Here is a 25128-nt window from a genome sequence, read left to right on the forward strand (position 1 = left end):
GAGGCTGGAAGAGGGAGCTGGTACCCCTCCATGTCAATTACCAGAAGAATTGTCAATTACAGACCCTAAGGGAAGAACTCTCCCCAGAAAGAATGATCAATTATAGGCTCCAGTAGGGAAAAGATGTACATTGTATCTCCTGTAAGAAATCAACTACCCCTGCAATTCAGCCAATGAGAAACCCTAATCACCCTGAGCTCTGCTTTTCTGCAATGGACTTTTGTTCAGAACAACCCCTCCCAACTTCCTCCTTCTTCCCCATAAATAACATTCCTCTTCTTTGTTTGTTAGACTTAGGGTTTTGCCTTAGCTAGAACGTTCCAAATTGCAATTCTTTGCCATTCCCAAGTTGCAATTCTCTGTCGTTCCTGAATAAACCCATTCTTGGTGCTAAGGTAACTTTTATTTTTAAGGTTAACATTGTCTGTGAGTAAAAAAGGAGATAAAGTTCCTGTCACGGAATAATTTGGCATTTGAAGAAAGTCAAGTAAGTCTGATTACAATGCACTACCACTGAAGCCATAATGAGACAGAGCCCCTAAAACAGACGGGGGAGTGGAGAAGATGAAAGGACATTTCCCAGAGATGGCAAAGGCTTCCATGCCTCTTTCCCACACTGAACCAAGCCCTGAAAAATAAGAAGGGGTTACCCAGGTGAGAGGAAGGAAGGGTGTTTCTAGCAGATAGTAACATTTGCAAAATCCACAGGGGAGAAACCGCAGAGCCCGGTTTGGAAACTGCCAGTGGTTTCTCAGAGCAGCTAGGGTAGAGGAAGTGGGGGCAAAGAAAGCGACATAGGGTATTGGTAGGCAACCCCGGACCATAGGCTCTGACGGGGTTAAGGAGTCTGACTGCCTTCTGAAGGCTGTGGGAAGGCTAGAAGAAATGTTGAAGCATAAGAGTAACAGGTGCATCACCAATTATAAGAGGACGGCTCTGGAGGGAAGATCGGTTTTTTTTTTTTTTTCTTTTCTTCTCTTTTTTTGGTTGGTGTTTTAAAGAACACCAGGCAGGAAATAATGGGGCCTCAACCGAGCCAGAGGAGGGGGTGACTGAGAGATACCAAAGTGTCCAAGCAGTAGGATTCGGGGAGGGATTGTCTGTAGGTGTGGGGACAGGATTCCAGGAGGCTCCTGGCCCGGGCATCTTGGGTGCATGATGGAATGACAGGGGCTGCATTTTGTGCCACCTACCCCTGCCCCTGGCCACCCTGATTAGACCAGGAATGAGCACCTTACACATGTTTAGTTCAAGTATAAAAACGTACACAGGAAGGACCCAGGATGGTGGTTAGGACTGAACGGGTTTTCATGGGGTGCGTGGGAGGGTGGGGGGGGAGGTTTTTGGATCCATCTCGAACGTTTTAACTACAAAATAAAAGCTGATGTAAATGTAACATTAGGCGCTGTTACATTTCTGAGAGCACGCGGGATGTCACATCGTTTTCTGCACTTTTCTGTGTTTGAACTAAACATAATAAGCAAATGGCCAAAGTGCGTCAGAATCGGAGGAGCTAAGCTCTATAAAGGGGTTAAACCAGAAAGCGGCGGGGGCCGGGAGTGGTGTGGTTGCCAGTCTTTGTGTGCACAGCGCGTGTGGAGAGAAAAACCTCGAGAGACCTGCACTCGGCTGCGGGGGTGAGGGTGGGCGGGGGAGGAGGAGCGCGCCGGGAGTTTCCCGCCTGGCCCCGCCCCGGCCCCGCCCCCTCCGGCCCGCCGCAGCTCCTCCTCCTTCCGTGACACCGCCTCCCGTTTCTAGGTAACGTGGGGGGGCCGTTAAACGACGCGGCCGCAAGGCGGCCGCTCCCTGCTGGACCTTCTTCTCGGCCCCTTGGCCCTCGGACGCTGAGAGCCATGGCCCTGCCGCTTCTGCCTGGCAACAGTTTCAACCGCAACGTGAGTAGTGAGGGCGCCCGAGGTCAGAGGTTCCGGCCAGAATCTGGGGTCCGGGCGTGGCCACCTCCCCCGACCCTACTCAAGCATCCTGCTGCCGCTTCACCCCTGTGCGTTGGGCACAACTTGGACCAAACTTTGTAGGCCGGTGGAACCCTTACTCTCTCTCTCTCCCCTTTTCCCAGTGTCTAACTGCATCTGGATGCTTTAACGACATCAGATACAGAAGTAGAGTCTTCATAGGTGGCAGGACCCGCGAAGGTAGCCAGTGGTAGTGACGTGGTAACAGTCATCGTTGAGCGTTTAGGATATGCCAGGTGCTGTGCTTTAGTCGCCCGGCACGGCATTTGCTGCTTAGGTCCTATTTTTATTCCCATTTTGCAGTTGAGGAAACTGAGGCGCGAGGCGATGAGTCACTCCCTCACTGGCCAGAGCTACAGTTTCAGTGTGAAATTGGCTTTCTCCCAGGCAACCTGTCTCCACAGCCCAGGTGCCTAGTCATTGTCCTTAATAGCCCGTGTGAAAGAGAGAAATAGAGTTGCTGTTACGAAAGCCAAGAAACCTGGCCCTCTGGAGGCTGCTGGGGGCCGAGAGGGAAGGGTTCCACCAGCCTGTAAAGTTCAGTCCTAAGCTTTATAGAGAGAAGCATCCAAACCTGGAGTTTTTTCTTCGTTGAGGATTGGGAGGAGTTCATTTCAAAACAAGATGAAAGTACAAAACAACACAACATGACAACACAAAAAACCCTGAGCACCAAAGAATCTTGCCAGTAATAAATAGCCCCTTATTTAAACAACAGAAAAGTGATTCGTGCTTTTCTTTACACTGATCACTACTCTTTCCTTGGGTTTACCAGTTGCGTCTCCGGAAGAAGGTAGGTGATAACACTGGTGGGAGGGAATTCGAGGGAGCCCCTCAAGGTGTCTGTGTAAACCTCTGGTAAATTTAGAACGCAGCAGCGGATTGAATGAAACGTTTGACTTTCTGGATTCCCAAGTGTCTGTTTTCAAGTTGTTGGTCCTAAAGTCCCAGTTTCCTTTGTGGCTTCAGGCCACTAGATTCTGACCTCCACGGGTCGCTTGGCCGGACCGAGTTGCTTTTAAACCGTGGTTTGTGCATTTTTTTGGCTGATTGGTAGAGGCCGGCCTTCCCGCCCAGCATTGCCCTTTGCTGAGATTCAGCCAGCCACACCAGGAAGAAAGACCCTGAGAGTCAGGACATGCAAAAAGAGTCCAGAAGTAAACAAGCATGCAGTGTAGAAGTAAATTTAATAAAAATTGAAAGTAGAGCCCACAGCTTTGGGCCCCACAACACTTCAGATGACCGATGTCCCCCTACTGCAGAAGTATCACAGCTCCCACATGCAGTGATGAAGAATAGGAAGGAAAAGCAGGGCTTTGATGAGATTTTAAAATTTGCAAACCTGTACTGAGTGTACTTTGTTTTGTTTTATTGTGAAGTACAACACGTGCAGAGAAATGCATAATGGATGAACACCAAGTGAACGTCAAGAAATGGGAGTATTACCAGTGCTCCAAAAGCCTCTCCCTTGAGTGGGGTTGCCAGATTTAGCAAATAAAAATATATGTCCCCAATACTGAATGGGACCCACTTGGACTGAAAGCTTACTTGTTGTTTATCTCAAATTCAAATTTAACTGGACATCTTCTATATTACAGGGCAGCCCTGCCTATGGCTTTCTTGTCATTACCCTCTTTGCTACTTACTGTCCAGAGTTAACTATCCTGAATGCGGCGACTGTGGTTAGGTTTTGCTTGCTTTTGAACTTGGTATCAATGTAAATATCTGGTGTTCTTTTGTGACTGGCTTGTGTTTAGCTCAATGTTATGTTAGATTTGTTCATGGGGCTGTCCGTAGAGGTAGTTTGCCCATTTTCCTTGCTCTGTAGTATTCCATTGTGTGAGTATGACATCATTTATATACCCATAGATAGAGATTTGGCTTGTTTGGGGTTATTAAGAATAGTTTGCTGTGACTATTCTTGTCCGTGTCTGTCGCTACAGTTGCTGGATCTCATGGTTTTCATATGTTCAGCTTTAGTAGACACTGTCAAAGTACTTAAACCAATTTAAATCCCCAGCAGCATGTTATGTTCCTGTCGGTCTACATCCTTAACACTTGGTATGGTTGGTCTTTTAAACTGTAGTTATTTTGATCAGCAAGTACAGGGAAACTTTAGTTTCAATCTGTGCTTACCTGATTCCTAATGAACTTGAGCATGATTTACACATTTATTAGTCATTTGGATATTCTCTTTGTGTAATACTTGTTTGTCTCTTGTCTACTTTTTCTGCTGGGTTGTCTGCCTTTTTTTTACTTAGTGAAATGTAGGAGTTCTATATAGACCTTGGATGTGACCCTTTTGTCCGACATCTGTGTTGGCAAATGTCTTCTAGTCTGTGGCTGGCCTTTTCACTTTCTTAATGGTGTTTTTGATGAGTAATTGTTCCTTTCGATTAGTGATTTTTGTTTCTTCTTTAAGAAATTGCTCCTTATGCCAAGTATGATGATATTTTTGTGTGTTGTCTTCTGGAAATTTTGTTGTTTTTACCTTTCACATTTAGATTTCTAATCTAGTATAAATTTGTGTGTGTGTGTGTGTGTATGTATGAAAAGAAGTAGGGGTCCGGTTATATTTTTTCCTATATGGATATTCAGCTGACCCAGAACCATTTGTTAACACAGTTCAACAGAGTAAGTTTTAAAGATCTCACTGGCTCTATGCCATGATTCATGAATTGACAGTATCCAGTTTAGCAGACAGAAGAGAGCTCTGAAGAGCTCTCCCAGGAAGACATTTTATGGGCATAAGGGGGGCATTACACTAGGCAAAAATAGGTTACTATAAGTTTACTTTCCTTATGGGATATAACAAGGGCTTTTTAGGCAGATTACCTAACTCATGCTGATCAGACGATTCATGATTGGCTGGTTTAAGATTCAATTTCTGGGACAGCTAAAACTGTAAGTTAAGTTTCAGTTTTTGACATGGGGTTGGCATGATCGACTCCATTTAGGGTCTGTTGTCTTGTCTTTAACACATTTTTGGAAGAGACCACCCTTTCTCTACTTCTCTGCAGGGCTGCTACCTTTGTCACAAGTATCCAAATACATGTGGGGCTGCTTCTAGATTTGGGAATATATTTTAAAAAATTATTTACTTTATGCTTCAGACCAAAAGGAGTGTGTATGTGTGTGTGTGTGTGTGTGTGTGTGTGTATGAATTAGGGAATGACAGTATGCTTATTAGATATCTTGGGCTGTCATTTAACAAATTAGTATTTATACATTGAGTATTTATATATATATAAGTATATATATTTATATGTAAAAATATATACTCAATATATATATTGAGTATATATAAGTATATATATATTGAGTATATAGAGAGTATTTACATATATATAATATATCATATGTAAGTATATATATATATAAATATATATATATATTTGTCATTTAACAAACTTGTATGTGCCTAATTCAGATGGCTGCATTTGCACTAACCTTGGTACTGACTGGTGCCAAAAAACTAATATTATTTTAAAAACTTGTACTTAGTTAAAAGATCATATGTTCTCTGGTGCATAGAGTGGTCAAAAAGTCAGTAGAGCCAAATCTGGCTTTTTTTTTTTTTTTAATCACCCCCCCCCCCCGGAGATAGCATAATTACTGGCTGTTTGGGTTTAAAATTATAACACAAGCTAACTTTTATTGCTTTTCTTAGAAATTAAAAAGGAACTTGTTTCTCCCCCTAATTAGCTGCTGATAGTTATGAGCAATAGATTGATTTCTGCCCACAGCTAGGTGATGTGCAGCCTGTATTTCTATTTCTGAAATACAAGAAGTATGGTGCTTTCTAAAATATAAGCATTTGCACCACTGATGACATTAAAAGTGATGTGAATTAATTGAAAACCTTAGGGAAAGGTCACAGCTAAATTCCAGACACACGGCATCTTTTCCCAACAATTTACACCCTGCATTTATTTTGAGCTAAGAGAATCTCAGGCACATTGTCAAAAATAATAGGATATTAAAGTTAAAAGGGACATTTCCAGACAAAGCTAAAAATCTTTTCTATAGCATTTTGGACAGATGGCTGGCTAAATGATCCTGAAGGTCCCTAAATGAATAATGAGGAGTACACGTTCTGTTTTTTATGAAGCTACCTTGCCGCCATCTTAGAAGGGTTTGTTGTCGGTAGTGCGTCTCTAATTTATAGTGAAGCAACTTTCCTTAGAAGAAAATAAACTATTTGAATTCATAGCAGTAGAATAAAACAAATTCAGAATCTCTCTGCCTCTTTTACAAAAGGGTGTGGGCAATACCTTGAAATTTATTTTTATCTAGACTAATACAAGCCTACTTACTAATATATAAGGAAAAGCGTTCTTTGGGAAATTTACCAGCAATTTAAATGATAAACAGCTGAAGGACACACTCTGAGTAATATAGTATACATATTGACTTCCTCATGGGATGGTAGATAAATCAATTTAAATTTAGCGCAATGCCAAAGATAATCATAAAACAATGACTCCATGCACAGGGTGGTTTTTCCTGATCTAAAATTCTGCTTATAGATTTCTGGTTATATTCTTAGTGGTTAATTCCATTGCCTTAAAATAACTTGCATCAGGTACAAACCCCTCAACCTGACACTCGAGTCCATTAGAGTTTGCCCGTCACCTTATGAGATCAATTTAATGAATCATGTTTAGCATTTAAAAAAAAAAAAGAAAGAAGAAAATGGACTAGAAAAGAATAAAAAAATCAGAGTAATGTCTGATGGCATGTGAACAGTAAGTATCCTTTCGTGAACTTTTGCTTTCTGTCACGTGTGCAAGTGAACTGGGTTGCACTCAAACCTGTTTGTTGTTGTGGTAGCAGAGTGTGAAACACGCTCTCAGAGCTGTCTCTACCAGTTCGTGCCTCTGTTTTTAATTCAGAACTTCAGTTCCCTTCCAGGCCAGATCTAGTCTTTTACCCTTCTAGAAGCTTCAACAGATCCTAGTCAGATTTTTTTCTTCATTGCTGTAAAATTCACATAACATAAAATTAACCACTAGCCATTTCAAAATATTTTTTTTTAAATTTGGGATAGAGAGAGAGCACTCGCATAAGCGGGGAGGAGGGACAGAGAGAGAGGGAGAAGCAGACTCCCCACTGAGCAGGGAGACTGATGTGGGGACTTGATCCCAGGACCCTGAGATCAGGGCCCGAGCTGAAGGCAGACGCTTAACCGACTGAGCCACCCAGACGCCTCAACCACTAGCCATTTCAAAGGGTACCATTCAGTGGCATTTGGTACCTTCAAGTGTTTTGCAACGATCACCTCTAACTAGTTCAGAGACATTGTCTTCATCCCAAATCTCAATCTTTTTATCCCAGAGGGACTTTGAAATGCTTTTCAGCTCTCGGGCACCCCCTGTGTACAAATGATTTCTACGGCCCATGGTACATTAGCATGATCCATGAGTTGTAGATGTAATGATCCAGTAATAATTGTCTCTTCTGAGTAAAGAGTAATAGGTTTCTGTGGATTTGTTAATTTTGGTCAACTTACTCACATGCTCTGTGTGGTTTCCCTTTCCTGCAAAGGATGTCAACTCTAATGCAGGGTGGGAGGGGGGCGGGTACATAGTAGAGGAAACTTCAGGGTTTTTTTCATCGTTACCGTAAAATTTCCTACTTGATTTTTCCGCCTTTCCCCTTATCCAAGTAGACCTAAAAATCCTCTCATAGTTTCTACTATCGAGGGCCCTAGTAAGATAGGACATGTGGTATGTGGTATCAGCAAAAGTAGTTTTTCCCCCTATTTAAAACTAAAAATGACTTTTAGCCAGCTTTTCTTGAAAAACAAATAGGCAATCAAGCTTAGCTTACCTTTCTTTCCTTTTTATACATTTAGAAAATTCATAAAGCAACATAGTACATTTCTGTTCAGTAAGTGTTTTAATCCAAGATGGGATTTACTTTTTAAAAAAGTAGGCTCAGTTGGTTTAATTTAAATAAAGGTTGTAAATTCATTTTAATTAATGCTGTTTGCAACATGAAAATACATCGACGATGTTAAATAAGTTACTAAAACCATATGGCAAAGCAATATGAATAAAAATATAGCCTAAGACTTAATTTTACATGAGACTTAGAAGTTAAGCTTTATGGGGTGTCTGGGTGGCTCTGTAGGTTGAGCGTCCGACTCTTGGTTTTGGCCCAGGCCATGATCTCATGGGTTGTGAGATTAAGCCCTGCATGGGGCTCTGTGCTCAGCCGGGAGTCTGCTTGGGGATTCTGCCCCTTCCCCTGCGCTCTTACTCTCTCTGTCTCTCTCAAATAAATAAATCTTTTTAAAAAAGTATTATTTTCTTAAAACTAAAAATAAAGAATAAAAATTACCTCTTGAATGTGAAATCTGTGCTGGTATTTTGCCACATAAATACTGAATTGGGGGTCAAATTTGAGATAAGCACACATAGATTTCATTTTCAACTGAAATGAGATTTCTGGCCTTCCTCTTGATACCTATTAACAAGGAAAGCTTTGCTTATAGGAATCAGAAGTTGAAAAACCACAGCAAAATGGTTACTGCTTCCCTATGAATGACAGGATTCTTGACTTTCATATATATATATATTTGGAACTGGTATAGGTATATGTTTAACTTTACAAGAAATTGCTAAGCTGTCTTCCAAGGTGGCTGTATCATTGCATTCCCACCAGCAATGAATGAGTGTTCCTGTTACTCAGAGTACTCATGAACAACTGGCATTGTCAGTGTTTGGATTTTAGCCATTCTAATAAACGTATAGTGGTATGTCATCCTGATTGAAACTTTTTTCCCCTGGCAGTTAATGATGTTGAACGTCTTTTCGTCTGCTTATTTGCCACCCATCTGTCTTCTTTGGTGAAATGTCTGTTCGTGTGTTTTGCCTGTCTTTAATTGGGTTGTTTGTTTCCTTCCTATTGAATTTTGAGAGTTCTTTATATATTCTGGCTACAAGTCCGTTGTTGGATACGTGCTTTGCAAATATTTTCTCCCAGTCTGTGGCTTGAATTTTCATTCTCTTAAGGCTAGAAAATATGTGTACATTTTTAAAGATAAAATACAACATGAATCCAAACTGATATTTCCAATGCAAATGAAGGATTATAGGGTTTTTATTTAACTCCTTTGATTCTGTATTTATTTTTTACTTATATTGACAATCTTGATTCATAAGGATGTTAACATAATTATTTTCTTGCTTTATCCTATCATAAATAAAAATATACATCCGTATAATATTTTTCTGATCAATAACATTATTAACAATTTGCGTTTTCAAATGGTTTAATATTTCTTTTTTTTTTATTTGATAGAGAGAGACACAGCAAGAGAGGGAACACAAGCGGGGGGGAGTGGGAGAGGGAGAAGCAGGCTTTCTGCTGAGCAGGGGGCCCGATGCGGGGCTCAGTCCCACGACCCGGGGATCATCACCTGAGCCGGAGGCAGACACTTAACGACTGAGCCACCCAGGCACCCTAGTTTAATATTTCTTTGTAGTTCTTTTGTTTTATATATCCCATTAGGAATGTATGGTCCAATTATTGGGTTTTAATTTCATTTAAATCGTTCCTGACAGTATGGTTAGGTCACCAGCTCAGTACCCAGCTAGGTTCATTCATTTCATTTTGTTTTTTTCTCTTTTTTTTATGTTTTTTTTTTAATTTAAATTTCTTTTAAGATTTTATTTTATTTATTTGAGAGAGAGAGAGTGAGCACGAGCAGGGGGAGGAGCAGAGGGAGAGGGAGAAGCAGACTCCCCGCTGAGCAGGGAGCCCGATGCAGGACGGGATCCCAGGACCCTGAGGTCCCGACCTGAGCCAAAGGCAGACACTTAACCAGGAGTCCCTAATTTAAATTTTAGGTGGTTAACGTACAGTGCGATAATGGTTTCTAAGATAAAATTCAGTGATTCATCACTTATAAAATCGTGCTTTTTAACTTTAAAAACTTTTACTATAGCGTAAAAATAGAACACTTATGTGGTTTCAGAGTCAAATTTACAAAGTGAGGTGCATTCCGACAGGTATGTATAGCTTTCATCCTTGTCCCGTCAATCTTGTTATCTCTTCCCCCTTCCCTCTATAAGTAGCTTAACCCCAAACTTTCTCTTAATCTTTTCTTTTTCTGTTTTTGGTTTTAAAACAGCAAATTTTAAAATATATTCACATGGTCTCTTATTAAACAAATGGTAGCGTACTCTATACATTCTCTTACATCTTCCATTTTCCCTTCTAACAGTGTATCTTGGAGATCTCTTCATCGTAGTGGGCAGTTTTCCTCATGCTGTTGGAACGTATAATCCATTCACAGCTACATAGTACTCCTGGGTGGCTCAGATGGTTAAGCGTCTGCCTTCGGCTCAGGTCATGATCCCAGGCTCCTGGGATCGAGTCCCGCATCGGGCTCCCTGCTCAGTGGGGAAACCTGCTTCTCCCTCTGCTTCTCTCTCTCTCTCTCTCTCTCTGTCTCTCATGAATAAATAAATAAAATCTTTAAAAAAAAATACATAGTACTCCATTGTGTGGACATAACCATAGTTTATTCAGCCCATCCCGTTTTGACACATAGTTGCATTATTTCCAGTCTTTTGCTATTACAAATATTGCTGCAGTAAATAGCCCAAGTTGGGTCTCAAAAGAAACTATGGAAAAAGTAAAAAGTCCACCTATAGTATGGGAGACAGTATCAGCAAAGCATATATCTGATGAGGGACCTATATCCAGTGTATGTAAAATTGAGCAAAGGATCTGAAGAGATATTGCTCCAAAAACCTTTACAAAGAGCCATGAACACACGAAAAGATGCTCAACATTATTAGTTGTTAGGAAAATTCAAATCAAAACCCCAATGAGCTATTACTCTATACCAGCTAGGGTGGCTATAACTAAAAAGACAGTACCCAGTGTTGGCAAGGATGTGGAGAAATGGGAACCCTCATGCATTGCTGGTAGGAATATAAAACAGTACTGCTGCTTATGGAAGAGTTTGCAGTTTCACAAAAGTTTAAATATGGAGTTACTCTGTGTCGCAGCACCCCTGGGCATACAAGAGAAGAGAAACGTATGTCCACAAAAAATGCAAACGTGAATGTTTAGAACAACATTCTTCATATTAGCCAAAAATTAGAAATAACCCAAATGTCCATCAACTGACGAATGGATAAATAAAATATGGTATCAGCCATAGAGTGGAATATTATTTGGCCATAAAAACACTAATACATGCCGCAACATGGATGAACTTCAAAAACATACTAGAAACAATACGTAAAAGACTGCGTATTGTATGAGCCCGTTTGTGTGAAATGCGCAGAATAGGCAAATCTATAGAGACAGAAATTAGATGAATGGTTGCCTAGGCCCGTGTGGGGGAGGGGATGGAATGAGGAGTGACTGCTAATGGGTTATGAGGTTTCTCTTTGGGATGATGAACGTGTTCTAAAGTTAGATTGTGGGGATGATTGCACAACTTTGTAATTATAGTAAACTCCATTGAATTGTATATTTTAAATGGGTGAACTTTAGAATGTATGAATTATACCTCAATAAAACTATTGGAAAATAAATAGCCGAAGAAAGGAGTTGGTGGTGGAGAAATCCCTGGGCAGGCAAACAGTAGGTGTCTGTTGTGCCAGATCATGGGATGGTTTTGATTTAAAGGATTTTGTTACTTGTTTCCAGGATCCACTGAAATACCTTTGAAATCCCATTATTTCAGACTGGGCCACTTCTTGAAGCTGTCATTCATACTTTGGAAATGACATACTATTCCATTGCTATTCCTAAATGTTAATTTGGGGTTCAGGAATTAGAGTCACTTTGCCTATTCGGGGATCAAACACCTAACCTTGGTTGCTTTTGTATTCTGTCCTGAACTTCATAGCTCTGTTACTTAGGATAGATACTTCTGGCTATAAGTAACGGAATACCTGACTAACAGTGGCTTAAGCCAAATTGATCTTCTTATCAGAAGGACGATAGTGGTGTGGCAGTTTCAGGTTTAGGCATTGGCTGATGAATGTTGTAAAGGACTCAGACTCTTTTTTTTTTTTTTTAAAGATTTTATTTATTTATTTGACAGAGAGAGACAGCGAGAGCAGGAACACAAGCAGGGGGAGTGGGAGAGGGAGAAGCAGGCCTCCTGCCGGGCAGGGAGCCCGGTGCGGGACTCGATCCCAGGATCCTGGGATCATGACCTGAGCCGAAGGCAGACGCTTAACGACTGAGCCACCCAGGCGCCCAGGACTCAGACTCTTTTTATCTCTCCATTCTGCCATCATGAGAATGTTGGCTTTTCATTCTTAGGTCTGCGGCCTCATGGACGCAAGGTGGTTGCCTTAGTTCCAGACGTCACAACATCTCATAACCCTGTTCCAGACAAGTAGGAAGGAGAGGGAGGGGAAAAAAGCTCTTTTTTTTTTCAGAAAATGAAGTGTTTTCCAGCCCCCCAGTAGATTTCCCCCTTACATCTTATTGGCTAAAATAGAGTCATATGGCTCTCCTTTGCTAAAGGGGTATTGGGAACTTGATTTTTCACCATCTATTTTTGGAGCTGGGAAAGAGAAGAGGCAGTAAATAATGGCTTTTGGGAGCTAAAACTTTGTCTGCCACACCAACCACGGACTCGATACCCGGGAGTCTAGATTCCCCCTCAGCCTTAGCATTTCTTTTCTTTTTTTCTTTTCTTTTTGAGAAAGGGAGAGAGAATGAGCAGGGTAGGGGTAGAGGAAGAGGGAGAGAATCCCAAGCAGCTCCATCAGCATGGAGCCCAACGTGGGTCTCAATCCTGAGATCTCCCTCTGAGATCATGACCTGAGCCGAAATCAAGAGGCCGACGCTTAACCTACTGAGTCACCCAGGGGCCCCAGCACCCCTTCCTTTAAAACATTTTTGTTTGTGTTTTTTAATATATAGGTAATACATGAGTATACCATCATTGTAAAAAATTCAAACGATACTCTTATTTCTTAGCAGTTTTCTTTTCCATAATGGAAAACAAGCCTCATACCCCAGTTAAACCAGCATACTCACTGTCCTTTGAATATATTTTGGACTCAGTTGTTAAACTACTCAATTATTGGTTTACTTGCCTTCTTCCTGACAGCATTCTTGTGCTTCTTCCTGTTCCCATCTAGATCTTAGCCTTCCCTCGAAGGGTGCCTCTACTCCCCCCCCCCCCTTCTCATTAAAGCCTTCCTTGATCATTTCAGCAGGAGCCCTCTCTCTGTCTTCATAACCCTGAACACACCTGTATTGTCCAGACCACCCATTTACTGGCTTATTGCCTGTGTTGTGTTTTGCGTTCTTTATGTGTGATTGTGACATTCCTCTGCTGACTGGGAAACTGTGATTGATGGCTCTTTGGGTTGCCTTTCCTTCCCCGGGGCAGGCCCTTAATAGGTGCCTGTTGATTGTCTTTGTCTGCCTGTAGCAGCCATGCCTAAAAACTAGGGGTGATAAACACAGTTTGGGAGAATCCTCTCTGGAATTAGCTTCTCGCCTGTGTCTTGCACTGCTGCCGTGGAGCTGAGGATTTCTTATTTTAGCAACAGTGACTATAAGACAGGAAGAAAGTCATGTGCTGCTGCGGCTTCAATAGGTTATAAAGCCTCTCAGGATGTGTGGCTTATGCCAAGCAGCCAGGATAGCATGAAGATGTCACATACAAGCTGTGATTCAAAGCCTCTTCTGTGGCCCCTTGTGCCAGGCAGAGGGACATTTTTCTTCTCCTTGTTGGCATCCAGTTTGGCTTTTTCTGGAAGCAGCACTTTCTTCTCTGAACATTCATGAGGCAGGACTCCCTTAAGAGACCAGTCTCCCGACAGCAGTGTTCTAGATAGGCACTAGGGTACATGCAAAGGGATTTCTTGGGCCATTTCCCGAGGAGTTTATCCTGTTACTATAGTTGTAGAAAGGGTAGAGCCAACTCTGAGGGGGGAGGGGGACCCCAAGGCAAAAGGAAAGGGGAAATAGGCATTTTCACTCCCCCTCTTAGCCAGGCCTCCAGGATGCCTGAATTTGACCTGGCCACTCCACTGTGACTAAGTGCTCAGCTTGGCCAACTGAAGGCCAAAGAAACTTTGTGCTTTCCTGACTATGTGTTTGGCATCCCCAAGGAGGGGATGGTCACAACGGCTAGAGTTTTGGGGGAGATCAGGTCCATTCACTTGGCTTACAGTTAATTTAGACTACCTTTTCTTCAGCACACAAGTTTGGCAACTGAAGCCGAGATGTTTGTTTTATCATTTATAGGGCTCTTTCCACCTCATTTTTGTGAGTCATTTATTGCACATCTGTGTTTCCATTCATACTTCATACTTTATAAAAGGCACCGGTGTGGACTGTCTCCTGGTTACCAAGGAAAGTAGACCCACTCTTGCCTTGTACTGGTAATTGAAATTTTTATGGAGGAAAATTAGAGATTCACGTGTAGCTGAAAGGAATAATACAGGGCGATCCTGTGTACCATTTACTCAGTTTCCCATCGGTACCGTTTTGCAAAACTAGTATACTACCAGAACCAGGATGTAAACATTAATATAATCCACTGATCCCATTAAGATGTCCCCAGCTTTACTTGTACTCATTTGCGGGTGTGCATTTAGTCTGTACGGTTCATCACATGCGTGGGTTGCGGTGATCACCCTGACGGTGAAGATACCGACCAGTTCCAGCATCACAAGGGTCCATCTGTTGTTCTTTTGTAACCCCGCCCACCTTCCCATCAACTGCCCCCCGCCAATATCTCTGATTCTTGGCAACCACTAGTCTGTGCTCCAGTTCTAAAAATTTTTTTAAAAGATTTTAGTTATTTATTTATTTGAGAGAGAGCACAAGCGAGTGGTGGAGCAGAGGGAGAAGGACAAGCAGACTCCCCGCTGAGCGTGGAGCCCATTGAGAGGCTCGATCCCATGATCCTGAGATCGTGACCTGAGCCAAAATCTACAGTTGGGCGCTTAACTGACTGAGCCACCCAGGTGCCCCCGAAAATTTCATTACTTTGAAAATGTTACACAGAATGGAATTACACGGTATGTACCTCTTGGGATTATTATTATTTTTCACTTGGCTTAATTTTTTCGTGACTTATCTAGCTAGTTGCACATATCAGTTCCTTCATTTTTATTGCTGCGTAGTAGTCCATGTATGTACCACAGTTTCTTTCACTGTTTACTTGCTGGAAGACATCTGTGCTATTGCTAGTTTTGGGCTGTGAGGGATACAGTTGCTATGGGCATTCATGTACAAGTTTTTGTGTGGACATGTGTTTTCATTTTCCGAGGTAAATATCCAAGAGTGCAATTGGTGGATCATAATGGTAATTGCATGTTTATTGTTTTTTAAAAGATTTTATTTATTTATTTGAGAGAGAACCCATCAGTTGGGGGGAGGGGCAGAGAGAATCTCAAGCAGACTCCATGCTGAGTGCAGGGTCCCAACGAGGGGCTCGATCCCATGACCCATGAGATCACGACCTGAGCGGAAACCAAGAGTTGGATGCTCAACTGACTGAGGCACCAAGGTACCCCTGCATGTTTAGTTTTACCAAAAAAACAAAACAGAACATAAAACTACCAAACTATTTTTGAGAGTGAATGTACCATTTTACACTCCCCAGAACAGTGTACGAGTGATCTAGTTTGTCCACGTCCTAGTCAGCATTTAGTATTGTCACTATTTTTTTAGCCGATAGGTGTATAGCGATATCTCATTGTGGGTTTAATTGGCATTTCTCTGATGGCTTATGCATGAGTCGAATATCTTTTCATGTGCTTATTTGCCATCTGTATATCCACCTTGGTGAAATGTCTGTTTATGTCTTTTGCCTGTTTCTAATTGGAATGTGTTTTTACTGTTGAGCTTTGAGAATTCTTTATATATTCTAGATACTAGCCCTTCGGCTAAGATGTGGTTTGCACATATTTTCTCCCAGTCTGTAGCTCGTCTTTTCATCCTGTTAACTTTTGCATAGCAAAAAAGTTTCTAATTTTGTTGAGGTCTAATTTATCAATTTTTCCTTTTATGGCTCATGCTTTTGAGTTAAATCTAAGAACTCTCTGCCCAGCCCTAGATACTGGAGATTTTTTCCTCTGTTTTTTCCTAAAATTTTTATAGTTTTACATTTTATGTTCAAGTCTGTGATCCATTCTGAGTTGATTTTTATACAAGATGTGATAATTAGTTCAGGATCCATTTGATTTTGTCTCTGGATATCCAATTACTCCAGCACCATTTGTTGAAAAGGCTAGTCTTCCTCTACTGAATTGCTTTTGCACCTTTGTAAAAACTCATTTGAGCATTTTTGGGTGGTCTTTTTTGTTGTCTGTCTTGTTCTGTTGGTCTTTGTGTCTGTCCTTCTGCCAATGCCACACTGTTTTTGTTACTATAGTAATATTGTAAACCTTAATATCAGGTATAGTGATTCTTTTCACCTTACTTATCTTTCTCAAGATCCTTCTTTGTCTAGGGCCTGTACCTTCCATATGAATTTTAGAATCAGCTTGTCTATGTCTGCAAGTAACTTTGCTGGGATATTGGTAGGAATTGCATTAGACCTCTAGATCATTTTGGAGGAGAATTGGCATCTTTACTATGTAGAGTCTTCCAGTCCTTGAGCATGATATGTGTCTCCATTTCTTTAGGTCGTTTTTTATTTTTTTCATTAGCATTTTGTAATTTTCAGCTCACAGATCCTGTATGTGTTTCGTATTTTAATTTTCTTTGGAGTGATTATAAATGCCATCGTGTTTTAAATTTCAGTCTCACATGTTTATTGTTAGTATATAGAAGTGTGATCGACTTGTGTGTGCAGATCTTGTATCCTGCGACACTGCTGAACTCAATTATTAGTTGTAGGATTTTTTTGTGTGTGAATTCTGTGAATTTTTTTATATAAACAATCTTGTCAACTATAAATAGAGATAGTTCTTTTTCTTCCTTTCCAATTTGTGTCCCTTTAATTTCTTTTTCTTGCATTCCTGTGGTGGGTAGAACTTCTAATAATGTGTTGAATAAGAATAGAACAGACATTCTTGCTTTGTTTCTGATTTTGGGAGAGCATTTAGTCTTTCACTGTTAAGTGTGATGTTAGCTATAGATTTTTTACAGATGCTCTTTATCAAGTAGTTCCCCTGTGTTCTTAACTAGTTGGGGGTCTTTATCCCGAATGGGTGTTGATCAACAAATGTGTTTAACCTGTATTAATTGATACGATTATTTGAGTTTTCTTCTCCATTTGTTGATATGGTAGATTACATTGATTGACTTTGAAATGTTGACCCAGCCTTGCATAATAAATCCCATGTGGTCATAGTGTATAATTCTTTTTACACAGTGCCAGACTCAATTTGCTAATTTTTTTGTGGAGGATTTTTGTATCTATGTTCAAGAGAAATTTTAGTCTGTAGTTTTCTGTTTTTTTTTTTTTTTAATTTTTAAAAAGATTTTATTTATTTGACACAGAGAGACACAGCGAGAGAGGAGAGGGAGAGGGAGAAGCAGGCTTCCCGCTGAGCAGGGAGCCTGATGCAGGGCTCGATCCCAGGACCCTGGGACCACGACCTGAGCCAAAGGCAGATGCTTAACCAACTGAGCCACCCAGACACCCCTGTAGTTTTCTGTTTTTGAACTGTCTTCTTTGGTTTGGTATCAAGATAATACTGACTTAATAAAATGAGCTGGGAAGAGTTCCCTCCTCTTTATTTTCAGGAAGAGATTGCATAAAATTGATGTTAATTCTTATTTAAATATTTGGTAAAATTCTCCAGTAAAGCCAGCTGGGCATAGGGATTTCTTTTTGGCTTTTAGTTATAAATTCAGGTTCTTTAAAGGTTACTATTCAGATTATTTCATCTTGGCTGACTTTTGGTTTTGAGTTTGTGGTTTTGAGAAATTGGCTCACTTTTTTAAGTTGTTGAATTTATGTGTGTAAAGTTGGTCAGAGTGTTCCCTCATTATCTTTTAAATGGCTATGGCATCTATAAAGATATCCCCTATTTCATTTCTGATATTGGTGATTTGTATCTTAACTCTTTTTAAAAGCTTTTTTCAGTCTTGCTAGAGATTTTATTAATATATATTTTTTGAAGAACAAGTTTTGTATTTGAGTTTCTCTGTTTTCCTGTTTTTATCAATTTTGCTGATTTCTGCTCTAACCTTCTTTGTGCTTGTTTTTAATTTATTTTACTCTTCTTTTAATAATTTCTCAAAGTAGGAACTTAGGGTATTGATTTGAGACCTTTCCTCATTTCTTTTTTTAAAGATTTATTTATTTACTAGAGAGAGAGTGAGAGAGTGGGGTTGGGGGCAGGGGTAGAGGGAGAGGGAGAGAGAACCTTAAGCAAACTCTGCATTGAGCATGGAGCCTGACATGGGGCTTGATCCCACGACCCTGAGATCATGATGTGAGCTGAAACCAACAGTTGGCCTCTTAACCGACTGAGCCACCCAGGTGTTCCCTTTCCTTATTTCTAATGTAAATATTTAGTGCTAAATTTCCCTTTTAACACTGCTTTAGCTGCATCCTACATATTTTGATGTGTTGTATTTTCATTTTCTTTCCGTTCTGTTTTTTAAAATTTCTGAGATTTCCTCCTTGACCCACATACAATTTAAAAGTATGTTGTTTCATTTCCAAATATTTGGAGGTTTTTCCTGTTGTCTTTCTTTTACTGATTTCTAGTTTGATTCCATTATCGTCAGAGAATACAGTCTATATGATCTTAATCCTTTTAAATTTGCCAAAGCTGCTTTTATGGTCTGGAGTATGGTCTAACTTGGTGAATGTTCCATGCACACTTGAAAAGAATATGTATTCTGCTGTTGTTGGGTGGAGGGTTCTATATAGGTCAGTTAGGATCTGTTGGTTACATGTGTTGGTTGCTGAGAGGATTGTTGTAAGTCCCCAACTGTAACTGTGGATTTGTCTATTTCTCCTTTAACTTTATTGGTTTTGCTTCATATATTTTGAGGTTCTGTTGTTTGGTGCATACACATTTAAGTTTGTTGTGTCTTTCTGGTGGATTGATTCTTTTATCATTATAAAAAGTCTCTATTTGCTCTAGTAATTTTCTTTGCTCTCAAGTCTAGTGTATCAGTTACTGATAGAGCCACTTTTGCTTCTTTAAAATTAGTATTTGCCTGGTATGTCTTTTTCATATCTTTACTTTCAACTGACTTCTGTCCTTGAATTTGAAGTGAGTTCCCTGTGAACACCATGTAGTTGGTCATGCTTTATAAATTCACTCTGCAATCTCTGTCTTTTGATTAATGCATTTAGGTCATTTACATATAAGGTGATTATTGGTGTGTTAATGTTTATGTCTGATACATTATTTCTCTTTTCTGTTTCTTTCCTCTGTTTCTCTTCTTTTCCCATGGGATACTGGAACTTTTTTTTTTTAGGATTCTATCTTGATTTATTTATAGTGTTTTTGAGTATATATGTTTAAAAAATTTTTTTATTATAGGAGTATAGTTGACATGCAATGTTATATTAGTTTCTGGTGTACAGTATAGTGACTAAGAGGTACAAATTTCCAGTTGTAAAATAAATAATGCACAGGGATGAAAAGTATAGCACAGGGAATATAGTCAATAATATTGTGATAATCGGGATGCCTGGGTGGCTCAGTCGGTTAAGCTTCGGCCTTCAGCTCAGGTCATGATCCCAGGGTCCTGGGATTGAGTCCCACTTCAGGCTCCCTGCTCAGCTGGGAGCCTGCTTCTCCCTTGCCTGCTCTGCCAGCTGCTCCTCCTGCTTGTGCTCTACTCTGTCTCTCTGACAAATAAATAAAATCTTACAAAAAATAAGGGGCGCCTGGGTGGCTCAGTTGGTTAAGCGACTGCCTTCGGCTCAGGTCATGATCCTGGAGTCCTGGGATCGAGTCCTGCATCGGGCTCCCTGCTCAGCAGGGAGTCTGCTTCTCCCTCTGACCCTCTTCCCTCTCGTGCTCTCTATCTCTCATTCTCTCTCTCTCAAATAAATAAATAAAATCTTTAAAAAAAAATCTTACAAAAAATAATATTGTGATAACCTTGTATGGTGACTGCACTTACTGTGGTGACAGTTACATGATATATAGAATTGTCAAATCACTATGTTGAGCGTTTCTCTTAGTATAGTTTACATAGTGGTTGTTCTGGATATTACGGTATATATATATATATGATTTCTATAGACTGTGGTATGTAGCTATCAGTGTTTTACTACTTCAAATGAAGCATGGAAACCTCACTTCTATTTAGGTCCCCTATACCTTTCCTACTTTTAAATTATTATTGTCACAAGTATCTGATTATGTTATAATTTTTCCTTCAGTCTTTGATTTTGTGGGATCAGGGACTGTTGATGCAGATTTTCAGATTCTAGTCCTAAAACACACTCAGCACAATTGCATAATCACTATCCCCTCCCACCCTGGGGCCTCTGTCATCCACTGTCCTCACAGCTATGGGACAGACCTGCCTCTGTCCCTGAAAGTCTTTAGCAATTCACCAAGTATAGTTGGAAACTGTGCTGGCCTCGTAGCTCATCCATCTACTCTAACCTAGGATTTTTGAATCCGCAGCTATTACCCTGAGTGGCCCGTAGTCCCTAAAGGCCACAGACTGCTGGGGGGAGAGGGAAGTCAGATGTGACTCTGTGGCCATCTTCTTTGACCCTCAGCTTGCATCAGATGCTATTCTAGCTGGTGTGTTATTATAGGAGCGCTGAACTTGGGCGTTAGGAGCTCATGTCAACTGCCTACCCCTAGCGTGCAGACGCACACGCACACCCCCACCCACACAGTCATGAACCTCCATTCCATGAACAACTCCCTGGTTTTACCTTGAGGTAGACTTTCCTCCATAATATCCTTAAAGAAGGTACTGGGCCAGGTCACGAACTCCTGGTTTCCATCTCCAGATACATTGCCCGTGTGTATACTGCTCACAGCTGCCTTTAGCTTTTCTATTCTTCTAGTCTTATCCAGTGGAACCAGTTGCTGCTCTTCATAAATTCAAGAATTAATCTCCAATAGATCTCTTAGGTCAGTGAAGGTGGTAAATTTTACTAATATTTGTTGTGCTCAGAGTTTGAGAAGAGATTTATTTTTGTCAATGTATAAAGAAAATTACCCATTAGATCACTTACTCATCTTACTCCATTAAAAAAAAAACAACAGCATTCAAGCACAGCTTTTAGAATCTAAATGCATTAGTTTGTAATGCTTTTTACTGTGAATAATGGAATACCTGACTAATAGAGGCTTAAAGAAGCAGGAATTTGTTTTTTTTCACCGAGCAGGAAGTCTGGAGGTAGGTGGCAACTGCCATCCATTTAAAGGCTCAACTTTGTCTGAGCCAGCATTTCTGGGATCCTCCCCACCTTTCTTCTCATGATCCCAAGGTGGCTGCTGGGGCTCTAGGCATCATGTATGCATCTCAGGGCAGGAAGGGGTGAGCTAGGGGTGGTGTCACTTGCACTTGTCCCTTGGCTCAAGTGGACAGAAGCCTTTTCCAGAATCCCAGAACGGACTTATGAAAAGGAGGCTGAGGAAACAAGTGCAGTGTTTTCCCTTTTCTGGCTTCTAAATGGAGACCGGCGAGGGAGAAGCGATTTGGGAATGGGTGTACTGATCAGCTCCAGTGGGTCAGTGATTTTAACTGACTTTGGGGAGAAGCCTTTAGAATTCTTTTTATTGATTGGTGCTTTGAACTGAATTATTTAGAGAAAAAAAAATCAGTTTTTTGAGGAAGGGGCTGCACATCTCTTTAGATCTTATTGACTTTTATTTTCCATTCCACTGATTTAAATACATTATTAAATATATAAAACCAATCTTATTATATTGAGCTGATGGCTAAGAATCATGAGTGCAACAATTTTTCAGGTTAGGTTTGGAAAGAGAAGAAAATTAGCTGAAAAAAATGGTTGAAGGTTTCTTTGACTTAGCTTTTTTATTTTTACATTTGGGCTTGCTTTTTGAGTGATTTAGCTTTATTAATAAGTAATGGTAGCTTTCATGCTCTTACAGTCCTGCACTCTAAGATCCCACTGTACCTGAGGCAATTTTGTTGTTATTTTCTCTGGGAGGTTCACAGCATCTACTGAGTGACTTCTTTGCTCTATAAAAGTACAGAAAAGAAGAAAAGAGAAAATGAATTCCTAAAATAAATATGATATGAAGGGAGGAAAGAAATTAAAAAAAACAACAACAAACTTCATGGAACAGAAGCAAACTAGGCCTAAACTTGATCAAGCAGGAATATCTGAGAATGATAGTTTTATGTAATTCTATATCCTATTTTCCATTAACCTCAAAACGTAGTTAGAAAAGTAAGTTGTGAAAGTACATGGAAGTATTAAATATGAACTGGCTCTCTTCAGTCCTCGGGTGTCCAGTAATTGTTGGTAACTGGGAAGGGCTTTCTACAGTACTCTCGAATACCTGTTCTGCTTTTGAGGAAGGGGTGGTGGTACCTGCTATTAATTTTTAGGTCCCTTTATCTCATCTGTTCGTGGTCCTGGTTGTCATTTGCGTTAGTATATTTGTCAAAAGTAAAAGTATTAATTCAACCTTGGTGATGTAAACAAGGGGAGCTCTAGCACTTTTCTCGAAGAGGCACAAACAATGCAAGGCCCCATGTTTATTCTTATTTTTTATTTTTTTTAAGGATCTTATTTATTTATTTGACAGAGACATAGAGAGGGAACACAAGCAGGGGGAGTGGGAGAGGGAGAAGCAGGCTTCCTGCCGAGCAGGGAGCGTGATGTGGGGCTCCATCCCAGGACCCTGGGACCATGACCTGAGCCGAAGGACTGAGCCACTCAGGCGCCCCAAGGCCCCATGTTTAAAGGCTCACACGTAGTTGAGTTTGTATCCTGGATGAGGCACTTACACTCACCGAGTGACCTTGGGCAAATGACTTAACACTACCCCCCCCATCTGAGTATCCTCATCTACAAAATGGGAATAATGACAAAGCATTCTCCGAGAGATTTGCTCTGAAATGAAAAGGATTGAATGCTTTTAAAGTGGTTCTAGGCTTCTAGCTCAGGGTGGCCCTCATGAGCTGTCAGCTTCTTACCAAGCACTTCACTCTTCCTTGCCTTTGTCATGGGGTTGTCAGCATCTGGGCTTCGCCAGGGCAGCCTAAAAAGAAACAGCGAGACTCTGATGTGCCAGAGCTCTGAAGGAGAGATGAGAAATGGATAAACAACTCGCAATGCTGATGACTAGAGCCTGCTTCTCAGTTGGGCTTAGCTTTATGGCTTCTGTAGTGGCCCTGACAATTCTCTGATTATTCAGTAATCAGTCTGAGCAAGTGATAAAATTGCTTTTCCAATTTTTAGCAACAAGGAAGGGGGTGGTGGTGTCAGCTGTTAATTTGATATGAAACGTCAAGGGGAGTCTGGATCTGGCTGCCACGGTGGGACCCAGGGAGTTGAGACACACCGAGGGAGCACTGTTTCCGGGGATAGTATATTCCTCACTTTGTCATTCACTAAGAAGACACTTGCCTAATTTGGGACTGAGTCTGAGTACCATTTCACAGTCACTAGGGCAAGGGACAGGTTGACAGGTGGTCCTAATTGATTAATGGCAAATCTCAAGCATGTGCATGTGCACGTGCGCACGCGTGTGTGTCGGGAGGGGCAAACATGCGAAACAAGTGCCCTGTGGACTTTTGCATAATACCCAACAAATCCTCAAGCAATTAGTTTCTAAGATGTACAATTTTGAATTGAAATTTCAAATTCACACTCTTGATAGTGCAGAAATGCAATTTTACATGCTATGCTGATGTGAATAACAATAGAAATCTGCGTTACTAAACTTTAAGGAAGCGTGTGTTTTGTTGTTTTGGATTTGAGTCTATGAATTCACAACCCACAAGCCTTTTGGAAAATTGTAGTTAATATTTACTTTCATACTAAAAGTATTCTTTTTAAGAATTAGGTGTGGCTGATCTAATTGTATTTAGCAAAAGAATTGGAAGTATATAACAAGTATCTAGCTGGTACTCTTTGGATAGAGACGTAGTTCATCATCAGTTTAGCTGGAACTTGATTGAACTACTTTCTGAATTTACCTATTGCAGTTTCTCAATTTTCACAGCATTGGTGGATCTTATGTTTAAAATAAAAGGCTCTGGGGGCGCCTGGGTGGTGTAGTCGGTTAGGTATCGACTCTTGGTTTCAGCTCGGGTTGTGATCTCGGGGTCGTGAGATAGAGGCCTGCCTTGGGCTCTGGGCTCTGCACTCAGCACAGAGTCTGCTTAAGTTTCTCTCTCCCTCTCCCTCTGCTCCTAGCCCCCAGCACTCCCTCTCAAGTTAAAAAAATAAATCTACAAAATAAAAGGCTCTGTGTTTTGGTATTCTTAGTCATTGTCACTAGCTGGACAAACACATGCTAATAAGAGTTGATAGCAGTTGTGTATGCGTATGTGTCTGGGGGTAGGCAGCAGGTCCACCTTTTCTGCCCTTTCCCTCTTCCCTTTGCTGCTGTGGTAGCGACCAGGAAATGAAGGACTAGACTCTCTGAAAGTGCTTCAGGTTCAATCCACTGTTTTAGTCTCCTGCAGAAATATCGGAAATGAGAAACTCAGCCCACGCTGCTATGACTGTGCTTGGGAACTGCAGCAATATGTAGGCCAACGGGTCAGCTGACGGAAGTCCTTCATCCTTTTTATTCATTCATTTTCATTTTTAAAAAAGATTTTATTTATTTATTTGAGAGAGAGAGAGCACGAGAGGGAGGAGGGTCAGAGGCAGAAGCAGACTCCTTGCTGAGCGGGGAGCCTGTCGTGGGGCTTGATCCTGGGACTCCGGAATCAGGACCTGAGCTGAAGGCGGATGCTTAACCAACTGAACCACCCAGGTGCCCCTCCTTCATCCTTTTTAGTGCTTTTCCTCTCCCATCTTCCGCTCCCCACCCCTTCCAAAGTGGAAGTGAGGCTGGCATGAAACTTTCAGATCACCTCCCCTCACTCTTCCTTCGTTAACACATCCTATCACAGATGTTGCTTTCTTTACCCAGTGACTGCTATGGCAGTGCTACTCAAAGTACGGTGTGCATGTGTGACCCTGGCAGTCTTTAGAAGTTTATATGACAATTTGACATTGCCATGATATCCAAGGGTGTGATCTGTAGGCTTGTAAGTTCTTATGTCTTTG

General features: G+C 41.0%; 1 protein-coding gene across 1 annotated transcript in view; it reads left to right on the plus strand.

The window, feature by feature from the left end:
* The first annotated feature begins 1792 nt into the window (after positions 1-1792).
* EFHC2 (EF-hand domain containing 2) overlaps positions 1793-25128 on the plus strand; it is a 189912-nt gene continuing 166576 nt past the window's right edge. Inside the window, exon 1 of the mRNA XM_028113518.2 lies at positions 1793-1895. Coding sequence (XP_027969319.2) covers positions 1854-1895 — 42 coding nt within the window. The 5' untranslated portion in view covers positions 1793-1853. The remainder of the gene's footprint in view (positions 1896-25128) is intronic.

Source organism: Eumetopias jubatus, unplaced genomic scaffold (genome assembly GCF_037043125.1).
Source record: "Eumetopias jubatus isolate StellerSeaLion01/CBP00866 unplaced genomic scaffold, mEumJub1_p1.0 scaffold_11, whole genome shotgun sequence".
Classification (NCBI taxonomy): Eukaryota; Metazoa; Chordata; class Mammalia; order Carnivora; family Otariidae; genus Eumetopias; species Eumetopias jubatus.